The sequence below is a fragment of the Papio anubis genome, chromosome 6 (genome assembly GCF_008728515.1).
Source record: "Papio anubis isolate 15944 chromosome 6, Panubis1.0, whole genome shotgun sequence".
In the NCBI taxonomy this organism is placed as follows: Eukaryota; Metazoa; Chordata; class Mammalia; order Primates; family Cercopithecidae; genus Papio; species Papio anubis.
In genome coordinates, this window is record NC_044981.1 from 2,906,415 (window position 1) to 2,919,563 (window position 13,149).

General features: G+C 47.2%; 1 protein-coding gene across 8 annotated transcripts in view; it reads left to right on the forward strand.

Annotated features, from left to right (window-relative positions):
* The first annotated feature begins 293 nt into the window (after positions 1-293).
* The window catches only part of RIPK1 (receptor interacting serine/threonine kinase 1), a 44,947-nt gene continuing 32,091 nt past the window's right edge, over positions 294-13,149 (forward strand). For 2 of the 8 annotated variants that reach the window (XM_003896962.5, XM_021936939.2), the window contains exon 1: positions 294-489. In XM_003896962.5, coding sequence (XP_003897011.2) covers positions 355-489 — 135 coding nt within the window. In that variant the 5' untranslated portion in view covers positions 294-354. Of the gene's footprint in view, positions 490-4,726; positions 5,588-5,672; positions 5,783-13,149 lie in introns of those variants that run through there. The other 6 variants (XM_017957533.3, XM_021936938.2, XM_017957534.3 and 3 more) reach the window with 4 other exon arrangements.

Genomic DNA, 13,149 nt, shown 5'->3' on the forward strand with positions numbered 1-13,149 from the left:
CTTTCCCGCAGACCCCTTGTTTCTTGGCGCGGAGGCCCTGGGCCCCGCAGGCTCCCACCCACTTCTCTGGGCTCAGAACTTCTCTGGGTTCAGAACCCGATCCCGAAGCGGCCCTGGAGCTGCCGGTGGCCGAGGCCGGGCGCGCGCCTTGGGGACCTGGCTGGCCTCAGACTGGCGGGAGCATTCGCGGACTTAGCTCTGGGCGGGGCGGACTGGGGATTCCCTGACCCTCCCATGTTCTCATACCCTGTCCGCCGCCCCCGCGCGAACGCGCCCGCCTCCCTGGCTAGTCCCGGTAGGCGCAGCCCCAGTCAGGCGGCTTGTCAAGTATGGGAGGAGCCTAAAAGCTCCTGGATGCACTGCAGTATAAAAGGCGGCGCCCGCCAAGGCCCGAGCGGGAGTCTGCGGCAACAGCAGCAGCAGAGTCACGTCTTGGGCCCTGGGGATCGGCGTCCAGGCTCGGAGCGCGGCACGGAGACGAGGTGGCAGGTGAGGGCGTCCCCGCGCTGGGCCGGGGTCGGGAACGGGAATGGCGAGCTTCAGGTCCCCCGGCTGCCACCGAAAGATGGGGACCTGAGGACAGGAGAGGTCGCTCATCCAAGAGCCCCGGGGAAGCGGTGGTGTCTCGGCGGGGTCAGCAACGGTCTCTGGGGGGGTCCCCTGCAGCGCGCAGCCGGTTTCCGCCTCCGCAGCTCCCCGCCAGCGCGGACGCCGCCCTCCCCCACGCCTCCTCGCTGCCCTTCTCCGGCCGAAGCTCTCCCCTGCAGCCCCCTCCCCACCTGCCGGCCCGGTTTTCTCACTGCTCCTCTCTGCTCTGGGATCCGCAGGATGACGTCTGTCCCGGTACTTGTCTTTCAAAGTCACCAGTCTCCAGTTCCAAATCCGAGCACTCTTATCCATCCTAATTCTTTCAATAATTCAGCGAAACGGATGGGGCCCGTCCTTCCCCGGAGCATTCCTCCAGGGACTGTGAATCCGCGGAGCCAGGCTCAGCCGTCGCCTGCAGGGCCTGCGGTCTGTGGGGACCGCCAGCAAGATGAGGAATCACCTTCGGGACGAAGGGTCGTGCTGGGGAGGGTTGCGCCGGCGGGGTCAAGGGAACCTCCTTTAGGGTGGGAATCAAGCCTCCGGGCCGCGGTGTTCGAGGGTGAGTAGAATTAATCCCGTGATGGACATGGGGCCTTCTAAGGGGGACCAGGAGTTTGTGAAGAGGTGACGACTTTGGGAGGGGTTCAGGATGGCCAGAGGTGGAGGCTGTGACCTGAGCGAGGCTGGATCAAGGGAGGGGGCAGGTGGAGAAGAAACCGTTTTAACAAGGTGGCTTTGAGCGGATCCTAAGGGTTCCGGGAGATTTAGGAGGAAGGACAAGAGGATTAAGACACCGCTTTCTGAGGATGTTGTGTGGCTGTGGCCCGGTGGTGGCTGAGGGAAGCGGGTTGTGTTCATTGTCCAAGGCTCTCCAGTGCTTTGCGTGGCGTTTTGGGGAGCACACATGATGTGTCCCGACAGTGAGGAGTGGCTCTAAGGTGACCAGAGGCTCGGGAGGGGGCCTGCGCATTAGGCCAAGCACAGGATCCGAAGTGGAAAGAAATGTGGGTGAAATGTGGGCGTAGAGGGCAGGCCTTGGGGATGGGTGTGGGGGAGGAGGGGGATGGAAAGGGGTCAGGGAGGTCTCCCAGGCTCAGCTGGAGGAGTGAGGGTCTCATTTCCAAGGGCACTGGGAACTGCAGCCTGGGGGTGGGGGTTCATTTGGTTTCAGACCTGTGGCGAAGAGACCCACCCCCTCACATTCACACTTTGGCTTCCACTAGCTTCAGACGTAGTACTAGCTCTTTGTTCTCACTGGTTTTCCTTCCTCACCTTGGGCTGTTTCTTGCCTTTTCCATTCTGGTGTTCTGCAAGGACCAGTTCCTTCGTCTCATGCACCATCTACACTCATGGCTTTTGCTGGGAGTAATGAGTAAAGCTCCCAAATAGATGTTTCTGAGTTAGAGCACTGAAAACAAAATGAAGCAAAAACAATGCATTTCCAATCTTCCAAGATCACATGATGTCCAGAGGACAGTGATGGGCAATGACTTTTTGTCTTCCCCATTAGAATGCAAGTTCCACAAATGGAACACGGAGATTTTTATTTATTTATCTTTTTTTTTTTGAGACGGAGTCTTGCTCTGTCACCCAGGCTGGAGTGCAGTGGTGCAATCTTGGCTCACAGCAACCTCCGCCTTCTGGGTTCAAGCAATTCTCCCACCTCAGCCTCCTGAGTAGGGGGGTCTACAGGTGTGCGCCACCACGCCCAGCTAATTTTTGTATTTTTAGCTTCATCATGTTTGCCAGGTTGGTCCGTAACCCCTGAGCTCAGGCAATCCACCCGACTGAGCCTCCCGAAGTGCTAGGATTACAGGTGGGAGCCACTCCACACAGCCAGAACAGAGATTTTTTATGTTTAATTCACAACCGAGGCTTCACTGCCTAGAACAGATGCTCAGTAAATATTTATTGAAGGAATGAATTCTTTTTTGTATCTCTTGTATCTATCACCAGATACTCTTGTATCTAGCACCTATTTGGCATACAGTAGAAAGCTTTGTTGAGTGAATAGCTCTGCCTTTCGTCTTTTTTGGTATGTATACATCTTTTAAAAAATAATGGGCCGGGCGCGGTGGCTCAAGCCTGTAATCCCAGCACTTTGGGAGGCCGAGACGGGTGGATCACGAGGTCAGGAGATCGAGACCACCCTGGCTAACACGGTGAAACCCCGTCTCTACTAAAAAATACAAAAAACTAGCCGGGCAAGGTGGCGGGCGCCTGTAGTCCCAGCTACTCGGGAGGCTGAGACAGGAGAATGGCGGGAACCCGGGAGGCGGAGCTTGCAGTGAGCTGAGATCCGGCCACAGCACTCCAGCCTGGGCAACAGAGCGAGACTCCGTCTCAAAAAAAAAAAAAAAAAAAAATGAATAGACTTTTGGAGCTGTTTTAGTTTACAGCAAAACAAAGCAGAAAGAAAATATCCCCTCCCACAAACATCCTGGACCGTATAGCCTCCCCTACCATCAACATCCTGCATTAGTGTGGGGTATCTGTTACACCTGATGAACCAACATAGATACATGGTTATAAAAATGAACCAATATGGATAAAACATATACATTATCAAAGTCCAGAGCTTGTTAGGTTTTGCTCTGTGTATATTCAAGATACATTTGACAAATGTATAATGAGATGTACCCAACACTGTAATATCAGATTCCACTGCCCTAAAAATCCCTTGTGCTCTACCTACCTATCCCTCCTTCCCTGCAAATCCCTGGCAACCACTAATCTTTTTTACTATCTCCATAGTTTTTCCTTTTCCAGAATGTCACATAGTTGGAATCATACATTATGTAGTCTTCTCAGATTGGCTTCTTTCACTTAGATTTATACATTTAAGATTGCTCCAGAATTTTTTTTTTTTTTTTTTTTTTTTTTTGCGGCTTCAGAGCTCATTTCTTTTGAGCCTTAATATTCCATTGTATAGATGTGCCACAGCTTATCTGTCCACCTATTAAATGACATCTTAGATGCCCTGAAGTTTTGGCAATTATGAATAAAGCTGCTATAGACATTCTTGTACAGGTGTTTGGGCGTAAGCTTTCAACTCGTTTGGGTAGATATCAAGGTGTGGAGTTGCTTCATCTTATGGTAAGAAGAGCTTGGTTAAGAAATTGCCAAAATGGGCCGGGCGCAGTGGCTCACGCCTGTAATCCCACCACTTTGGGAGGCTGAGGCAGGTGGATCACGAGGTCAGGAGATCGAGACCATCCTGGCTAACACGGTGAAATCCCGTCTCTACTAAAAATGCAAAAAAAAAAAAAATTAGCCAGGCGTGGTGGCGGGCGCCTGTAGTCCCAGCTACTTGGGAGGCTGAGGCAGGAGAATGGCATGAACCCGAGAGGCGGAGCTTGCAGTGAGTCGAGATCGCGCCACTGCACTCCAGCCTGAGCTACTGAGCGAGACTCCGTCTCAAAAAAAAAAAAAAAAAAAAAAATTGCCAAAACGTCTTCCACAGTGACTCTAACATTAGGCATTCCCACTAGGAATGTATGAGAGTTCCTTGTGCTCCAGATCCTCATCAACATTTGGTGTTGTGTTTTGAATTTTAGCTATTCTAATAAATGTGTAATAGTATTTCAGTTTTTTATTGCAATTCTTTAATGACCTATGATGTTGAGCATCTTTTCATATGCATATACATATGCTGAGGTGTCTGTTCAGAGCTTTTGCCCACTTGTAATCAGGTTGCACATTTCCATATTGTTGCATTTTAAGAGGGTTTTTTGGGCATATTTTGGGTCACAGTCTTTTATCAGCTATGTCTTTTGCAAATATTTTCTCCCAGTCTGTGGCTTGTGTTATGAATGTGACTCGTTCGAACTCTTGACAAACATATCTTTGTACAGTATGTAATCCTGTTGTGCTTTTTTTTTTTTTCCTTTTGTGATGGAGTCTCGCTCTTGTCACCCAGGCTGGAGTGCACTGGCGCGATCTCGGCTCACTACGATCTCCGCCTCCCAGGTTCAAGCGATTCTCCTGCCTCAGCCTCCCAAGTAGCTGGGATTGCTGGTGCCCGTCACCAAGCCCAACTGATTTTTGTATTTTTTAGTAGAGATGGGGTTTCACCATGTTGGCCAGGCTGGTCTCGAACTCCGACCTCAAGTGATCCGCCCGCCTCGGCTTCCCAAAGTGCTGGGATTACAGACGTGAGCCACCGCGCCCGGCCTGTTGTGCATGTAATTTTATTACTTTCTTTTTAATATAACATGAATAGCATGACGTTCCAATTTTGCTCGAGAGTTCACAATTACCACTTTAAAGGGCTGCAAAATAATCACCTGCAAAATAATTTCCTCCTCGACAGCCCAACTTTACAGGTGAAGGGAGAGGAATGCTAACCAGCAGAGCTCCGAATCCTCCGGATAGCGCCTCCGCTGTAATTCACCCAGTGCTTCCCTCCAGGCCCATCTCCCTCTGGTGCGCGCGGAGGTTTCGGTTTCCTCTTTTACGCAGGCCGCCCCACTCGTAAAACAAAGTCCGCGATCCTCTAGCCCGCAAGAGAGCTCCGGGATTCAGATCCTGGGCGCGAGGTCCCGCGAGCGGCGGGGCGGCGCTGTCGCAGTCCTCCTCCCTGGCAAGGGCCGCGGCAGGGGGAGGAGGCAGCGCGAGCAGTCCACGCCCTCCTGCCGGGCGCGCTCGACGCGGACTGCGGACGGCTGACCAGCTCCCGGGGCGCGGCGAGCCCAGAGGACCCACAGCTGGGGCGCCAGAGCGCGGCCATCCGGGCGGGGCCGAGGGAGCGCGGCGGGACTCGGCTGGACGGCGCGGCCACGGAGACGGGCGCGGTGAGCGGGCTGGCACCGCGCGCAGAACAGTCCGGAGGCCGCCGCCGCGCTCAGTCCCGGCGACCCCCTAGTCGGGTTTCGCGCGCCGTCCCCCAGCACGCCCCGGCAAGGCTGCCGCAGCGTCGGAGTAATCCCCAACCCTCCGCCGCCGCTTCGTGCCTCACTCGGGCCTCCAGACGTTTGCCGCGGAAACGAAAGTAACTCAGGTGCTTGCGCGGAGGCCGGGGCGGCCGTGGGCTTCCGGGAAGGAGGGGGACTCCGCTAGGCGTGCGCGCGGCGGGCGGGGCCCCGCCGCTACCGGAAGACTGGTGGTGGGCGGGGCTGGGCCCTCCCGGAAGTCGGAGGTGCGCCTTTAGCTGTCCCAGCTTATCGGGAGTCTGCTGACTGCTTCTGCGCCGGAGGTCTGGGCGCTGGACTGGTAGCGGGCGGAGACCTGCCTTTGGGCCGCGATTACGGCGTGAGGGTGGAATAGGCCGTCCCACACGCCGTTAATGTCGTTGTTGTTTTGGTGGAGACGGTGGGCCCTTACTGCCCTATCATTAAGAAAAACCAGTTTGGGCTCTTCCCACCAACCCTTTGAAAGGGCCTTTTACTGTTGCACTTGAGGCCACAGCAGGTTCCAAAAACAAAACCTTTTCTGCGTGATCTTAGACGACTGAGGGGACGAATGTGGTAACCCTAGCAGGCTGCTTTGGTGGTCACTGGCATGTGCTTTTGTGAAGTGCTGCAGACCCTCTTCAGGGTTGGGAAGAGGATAGGCTGCATCCTTCTTCCCTCAGCATTTGACAAAGCCTCAGAGGGACGCGGGGGTTGCGGGGAAGGTCTGGGGTTGTTCTTTCTCTCTTGCTGACCATTTGACTCTCCCTTAATCAGAGCTTTTTTTTTCTTGGGCAAAGAAGGAGGCTGCTCCAACGATTAATTCTTCCCTGATTTACACTTGAAGAAGCCAAGGCAGGAGGTGAACTTTGAAATGTGCAGTGACTTAGTACTCATCTGCGTTCTGTGACTGCTAGGAAGATGGATTGAGTCAAGAGGAAATTGTCATATTAGAAATGTGGAGTACTGGGCCCGGCGCGGTGGCTCACTCCTGTAATCCGAACACTTCGGGAGGCCGAGGTGGGAGTATCACCTGAGGTCAGGAGTTCGAGACCAGCCTGGCCAACATGACAAACCCCCGTCTCTACTAAAAATACAAAAATTAGCCGAATGTGGTGGCGGGTCCCTGTAATCCCAGCTACTCGGGAGGCTGAGGCAGGAGAATGGCTTGAACCCAGGAGGCGGTAGTTGCAGTGAGCAGAGATGGTGCCACTTACACTCTATCCTGGGCGACAGAGGGAGACTCTGTCTCAAAAAAAATAATAATAAAATAATGTGGAGTACTGCAACTCTTCACAAAAAGTGAAGAGAAGACTAGGCTTGTTTAAAATGAAATTTGGAGTGTATCATTATTACTGATAAAATGGCAAAAATGATCACTTTAATACTCATTTTCCTCTGCACTATACTGAGCCCCAGAGATATATTGTACTTTCTGGATTGTGACTATTAATGAGTATTAAGAAAAGTTCTTAAATAGCCTGTTTCAAACTGGGCAGCTTACATTTTGGTGCTTATTGATTTATAACCTGTTAACACCCATATGATCAGGGAATCTGAAGAAAATATTTAACTTCCCATGCTTTAGTTGGATATTACATTCTGGCAAAAATGGTTGACTGTATTAATCTGTAGAACATTGATTTTGAGCCATATGTTTTCTGTATTTTTATTTTTAGTTTTGAAGACAGAGTCTTGCTCTGTCGCCCAGGCTGGAGTGCAGTGGCACGATCGTCGCTCAATGTAACCTCTGCCTCTGGGGTTCAAGCAGTTCTCCTGCCTCAGCCTCCCAAGAAGCTGAGATTACAGGCGTACACTACCACACCTGGCTAATTTTTGTATTTCTAGTAGAGACAGGGTTTCACCAGGTTGGCCAGTCTGGTCTCAAGCTCTTGGCAGTCTGCCCGCCTTGGCCTCCCAAAGTCCGGGATTACAGGCATGAGCCCCTTCGCCCCGCCTTCCTGTATTTAAAAAATTTATTCTGCACTTTCTCCATGTTTCTGACTGTGGCATATTCATTTAACATAGATGAGTAAGGCTGTAAGAGTGGGTCTCTGCATCTGGATTTTTCCGAAGACAGATTATTTGCTGTCTAGAGAAGTAGCATGTATTAGTGAGCCAACAGTGAAAGTTTGAATGAAGGGACAAAGATTTCGTTCCAGGATCCTGCCACTTTAGGTGGATCATTTAGTTCCAAATCTTAGTTTCTTTATTTGCAAATTGAAATCATGATAAAATTTGCTTCAGGGGTCATGATGCTTGTTTAAACTCTGTTTCAATTCTTGTCTCTTGCTGGTCCTTCCTTGCTGGTCCTTAAGTCTCTTCCTTGCTCAGAACTTTTGTTTATCTGGGGAAAGCATCAGGCTGCTGTAATCATGGAAGTTGGAGAAATCCTCTGGTCACTTGGATAACTGAGCAAAATCAGAATTCTGTTAGTGGGAAGAAAGAGGGCAATGGCAGGTGGCCAACTAGCATTTTCTGCCATTCTCTTGTTATGTGTGGTCATCACAGAAAAATGGGGAAAAGTTAATTAGAATATTTTGATATGTATACTCACCCTGCCTTAGAAGGTAATTTGTGAAATTCCTTGGGATTTCACATTAATTTCAATAGAAAAAAATTCACTGTCCTGAGTCCCTGAATTAATATTTATTTATGGAAAACATTTACAAATTGCATTCAAATGGACATAATTATTAGTTAAAATTAGTTGATATAACAGGCCAGCATGTCTTTCTTACTCTGTAACATGGCTTTGTAATAATATGGTTATGCAATATGTCTATATAAGCTGCCTAAATTCAGTGTTTTTGGATTTCCTTCATTCAACTATTCACAAGGCCTTCCTAAGATATACAGTGCTCATAAAGTTGAATCTTTCATGTGGGAAAAAAAGGGGTGGATAGCAAAAACAAAAGAAATCACTGAAAACCATGCAAAAGATGCATAAGATTAACATCAGACTAAACTAGCAAACCGCAAGACTATAAGGAGAACTGACTTGGGTCAGGAGTTAAGCTCCCAAAATCCAGTGGACCCAACTAGAGGCCTTCCCAAGCTCCACCACACTCAGGAGCACCTGCAGGTCCTAGTTGGTCTTGACAAATTTGAGGAGACGTGGCAGAGACTGAAGGAGAGATACCAGATAGGACTCCTCATAAAGTAGAAACCTTTTACCCAAAAGGGCATTTTTCACGGCATGTTGTAGTTCCTGCTTGTTTCTTTACTGTCTGTGAGCATTTTTAATATTATTAAACATTCTTACAGCATCACTTTTGCAAACTGCTGGATATATTTCAGAGTGTTGATGGACATAACTGATTCTCTTCTCTGTACGTGCTAAGTATTTTACCTACTTTTGCTGTTCTATGTAATGCTACCAGGAACAGCTTTGCACATAATCTTTATCAGCGTCTCTGATTTGATCCCTCAGAGTAAAGAAATACTGAGTCAAGGAATTATTCCTTTCAAAAAAAAATTTTAATTTTACATTTAATTCATGTCTACTGGGGAAAATTTGGAAGACATAGTAAAAGTGTAAAGAAGAAAGCAAAAATCACCCTACCATCAAGATACAATCCTTGTTAACATTTTGGTGTCTTTATGTCTTTTTTTTCTGTACTTACATCTTTATTTACATATATATATATATCACACAAATGTGAATATAATTTTTACAGATTTATTCGTCAAAAACAATTTCGAATGGCTATACAATATTCTGTTAGGAGTGTGCTGTAATTCATTTAACAATATTTTTTATTTTTGGACAATTAAATAGTTCTCTTTTGAAAATAGTTATTCATTTGATGATGGGCTGGCATCCATTGGGTTCTGCTAGGCTCTGGAAACGGTGCACAAGACAAGTTTCCTGCCTTCTGTGAACTTCATGAGAAATAATTCTCAATTACAGTACTGTCTTACCTGTGAAAATGTCTAATGGGAAGACTTAGGATGGCTTCCTTGACAAAATGACAGTTCCCTGACACCTAACCTGGCAAGAAGTTGGAAGAGTGTGGCCTAAGCGGGTGGGACAGATGACCTTTATGGAATGGGGAAGACTTCACAGTTCTGCATGCTCCAGTGATCTGTAGTGAATGAAAAAGGAGGCCTAAAATCACTGTGATCTTTTAAGCCCTCTGTCTCCACCCCCTCCTACCTCATTCTCACTAGGATTGCTCAGTAGGGCCCTGCTGACAGTGATCCCAGCTGAGAATGCTGGCATTCTCAAAGCCCAAGGAAATACCATCCGTGTGGATAAACACGTGGGTGGCTGGGCCAGCCATAGCCAGAGACATAAAGCAGGTAACAAGCGTGTTTTCACAAATATATACATATGTACATATATATGCATATACAATAAATACACATATATGTGTATATATATACACAAATATAGCTATATATCTATGTATGCAAATACATATGCATATACACATACACAAATATATATACACATATATATGCACAAATATATATTTTATATCATGTATCGTATTATATATATTTATACATATACAAATATATGTATATTTATATGTATACGTATATAAATGTATACATATTTTTTTCTCATAATCCTTACCACTTCTGTGAGGCGGTCATTGTTTCATTTTGCAGATGAGGAAATTGAGTCACAAGTGACCCAGGGTCACAGGTTGGTGAGTCACAGAGCTAGAATTCACGTTCATAGTGGAGGGCCGGTGCTCTTGGAGCTATGGCCCCTGGTCTCTTACCTCAAGCGCCTGCCTAACCCCACCCCTCAGTCTTCAGGCCTTCATCTAGGCAGCCCCTCACCTCCACCCACTGCCCATGTCCCACCGATGTACTTGTTTCCTGAGGGCACTTCCTCTTGTTTGGTAATGTCTTATGTCCTAGGAAAGAAGGCGCATAGATGCTGCTGTGTGAGCTTCCTCTGCTAGACAGAGCTGGCCCACAGCCTTTAGATGAGGTGTAGAATGCTGGTTACCTGAGTCACCTGGAGCCGCCCACTGCACAACACCATGGGCAGCCAAGGGGTTTCCAGAATCCCCTCTCCCCAAGGTATTTACTTTTTTCATTTTTAACTCCCCGCCCTCCAACATTTTATCATGAAAAACACCAAAGTCCGAAGGTTACGTCCACCACGAGTATCGTCTTAACACCGCTTGCTTCATCATGTAATTCTCCATCCCCCTTCCCGTCATCTGTCCATCATTCTATCTGACTTTTTGATGTATTTCCAAGTACACATCTCTAAATACTTCGGCATGCATACCACTAGCTAGAGTTCAACATGTTCACAGGTTTGTATTTTGATGTAAAATTTACCTTCAGTTGTTAGGAGTACATCTGCTGAGTATGGGCAGATGCGTATGCCTGCAACCCTAGCCCCCACTGATATCTTAGAACATTATCCTCGCCCCAGAAAGTTCCCTCATGCCCCTGCCCGCTCAGCCTCACCATGCTCACAGGCGGCCAGTGTTCTTTTTCTGGCACAGATTGGTTTTGACTTCTGAACCATCATATAAATAGAATTACATAGTATGTATTCTTTTGTATACTTTCACTCATCACGTTTTTGCATTTCGTTCATGCTGTTTTCATTCATGTGTAGCAGTAGTTCATTTTTATTGCTGAGTAGTATCCCATTGTGTTCATATACCACACTGTGTTCACTCATTCTTTTATTGGTGGACAGCTGTTTCCAGTTTGGAGCTATTATGAATAAAGTTGGTATGCACATTTTACAAGTGTTTTCCGACATACATTTTCATTTCTCTTGGGATTGGAATTGCTGGGTCATAGTGCAGGTGTTCGTGGTTTTATAAACAAAATATATGCCTATGAAATTTCTATGAGTATTTTATGCCCCAGAAAGGTTACTTTTCATGGTCTCTATTTGGATGTACATATTTATTATTTTAATTTTTTTGAGACAGAGTCTCACTTTGTTGCCCAGGCTAGAGTGCGGTGGCATACGATCTCAGCTCACTGCGACCTCTGTCTCCCAAGTTTAAGCAATTCTCCTGCCTCAGCCCCCTGAGTAGCTGGAATTAGAGGCGCGTGCCACCACACCTGGCTAATTTTTGTATTTTTAGTAGAGACGGGGTTTCACCATGTTGGCCAGGCTGGTCTTGAACTCCTGACCTCGTGATCTGCCTTCCTCAGCCTCCCAAAGTGCTGGGATTATAGGCGTGAGCCACCGTGCCCAGCTGGGATTTGGGTATTTCTGGAATATAAAACATTCATAGCCCTCCTCCTACTCTCAAATCAAAACACAGACATGCACATTCACATGCACACACCAGTGTGTCCGTGTCCTGTTGGTTTGCATAGGGTTTCTGTTTTGCCATGAAGCTCTTTGCCGGCCCTTTTCCCAAAGTGTTTGTACCATTTTATATGATGTTTGAGAGGTCTGGTTGCTTCTCATGTTTGCCAGTATTTGGTGCTATGAGTCTTTAGTTTTGGATATCCTGGTAGTTGTGTAGTAGTGTCTCATTGTGGTTCTCCATGGGTTTTTATTCTTCATTTCAGTTTGGGGAAAATGAATGAATGGAAGAAAAGAAGGGAGGAAGGATGAAGCAAATAGCTGTGCTTTGAGATCTGACACTGTATACTTCACAGCCCTGATGGATATTCTCCGAATTCTACTCCTTTTTCACATTTTCTTCTTAGAGTTTGCATTGTGCTTTTTATATTCTTCAGATTCCTTTTGTTCATAATTTCTTAAACCTATTCATTTTCTACTGCCTTTCAGTTGTTAATTTACTGAAGTTCTTTGGTGCTTACTACTGCTGTTTGCTGTAGCTGCAGGCTCTGTCTCATCTGTCTCACGGCGAATTTTTTCTTTTGTGTTTTATAATTTTGGAAAGGGAGCTTATGTTAAATTTGTATTTGTGGGAATTCTGTCTGGCCTGGCTTGAGGGTATTGTTTGCTTTAGCCAATAACCTCAGGATGGCATCAGCCTATGACCACTTCCTGTTCATAGTTTAGGGGATCCTCTCATTTCAAAGTCTGTATCTATTTGAAGACAGGCCCAAGGTTATAAATTTGCACACACTTTTTTTTTTTTTTTAATACCTTGTGCCCAGTCCAAGACAAATATGTTTGTTTGCCACAGGCTGCTTTTTTTCTAGTTCATCCTTTCATCAAGGGGTAGCACATTGAGCAGTGCCGTGTTAAGCGGGGAGTCTTCATTCTACCCGCTTTTCTTGCATTCCTTGACCTCAGCTGGGCTTTAAACCTTGAATTCTGGATGGCGAGATTGGCACTGCCCTGTGGGAGCTACTGCCTGCCTCTGGTGCCGTTTCTGTCCCTACAGTTCTTTTCCTTTCCACGGAGTTCTGGTATGCATTTCAACGAATGTTTGTATTATGTTGTCCAACATACTTATGTCCTTTATAGCCGGAGAGTTCTTAAAATTTCCTAATGCTCCATATTGCCAGAAATAAAAAGGCTGAGGGAATAAATATTATAGTCTCCTGTGATTCTTAAAAATATGAAAATTAGCTCATCAGATGACTGTAAGTCTATCCTCAAAGCACACCAAGCATGTAGAATGTTACAAAAGTTTTTAAAAATGATCTTTTCTGCCAAGGGCAATGGCTCATACCTGTAATCTCTGCACTTTGGGAGGCTGAGGTGGGAGGATCCCTTGATCCTAGGAGTTTGAGACCAGCCTGGGCAACA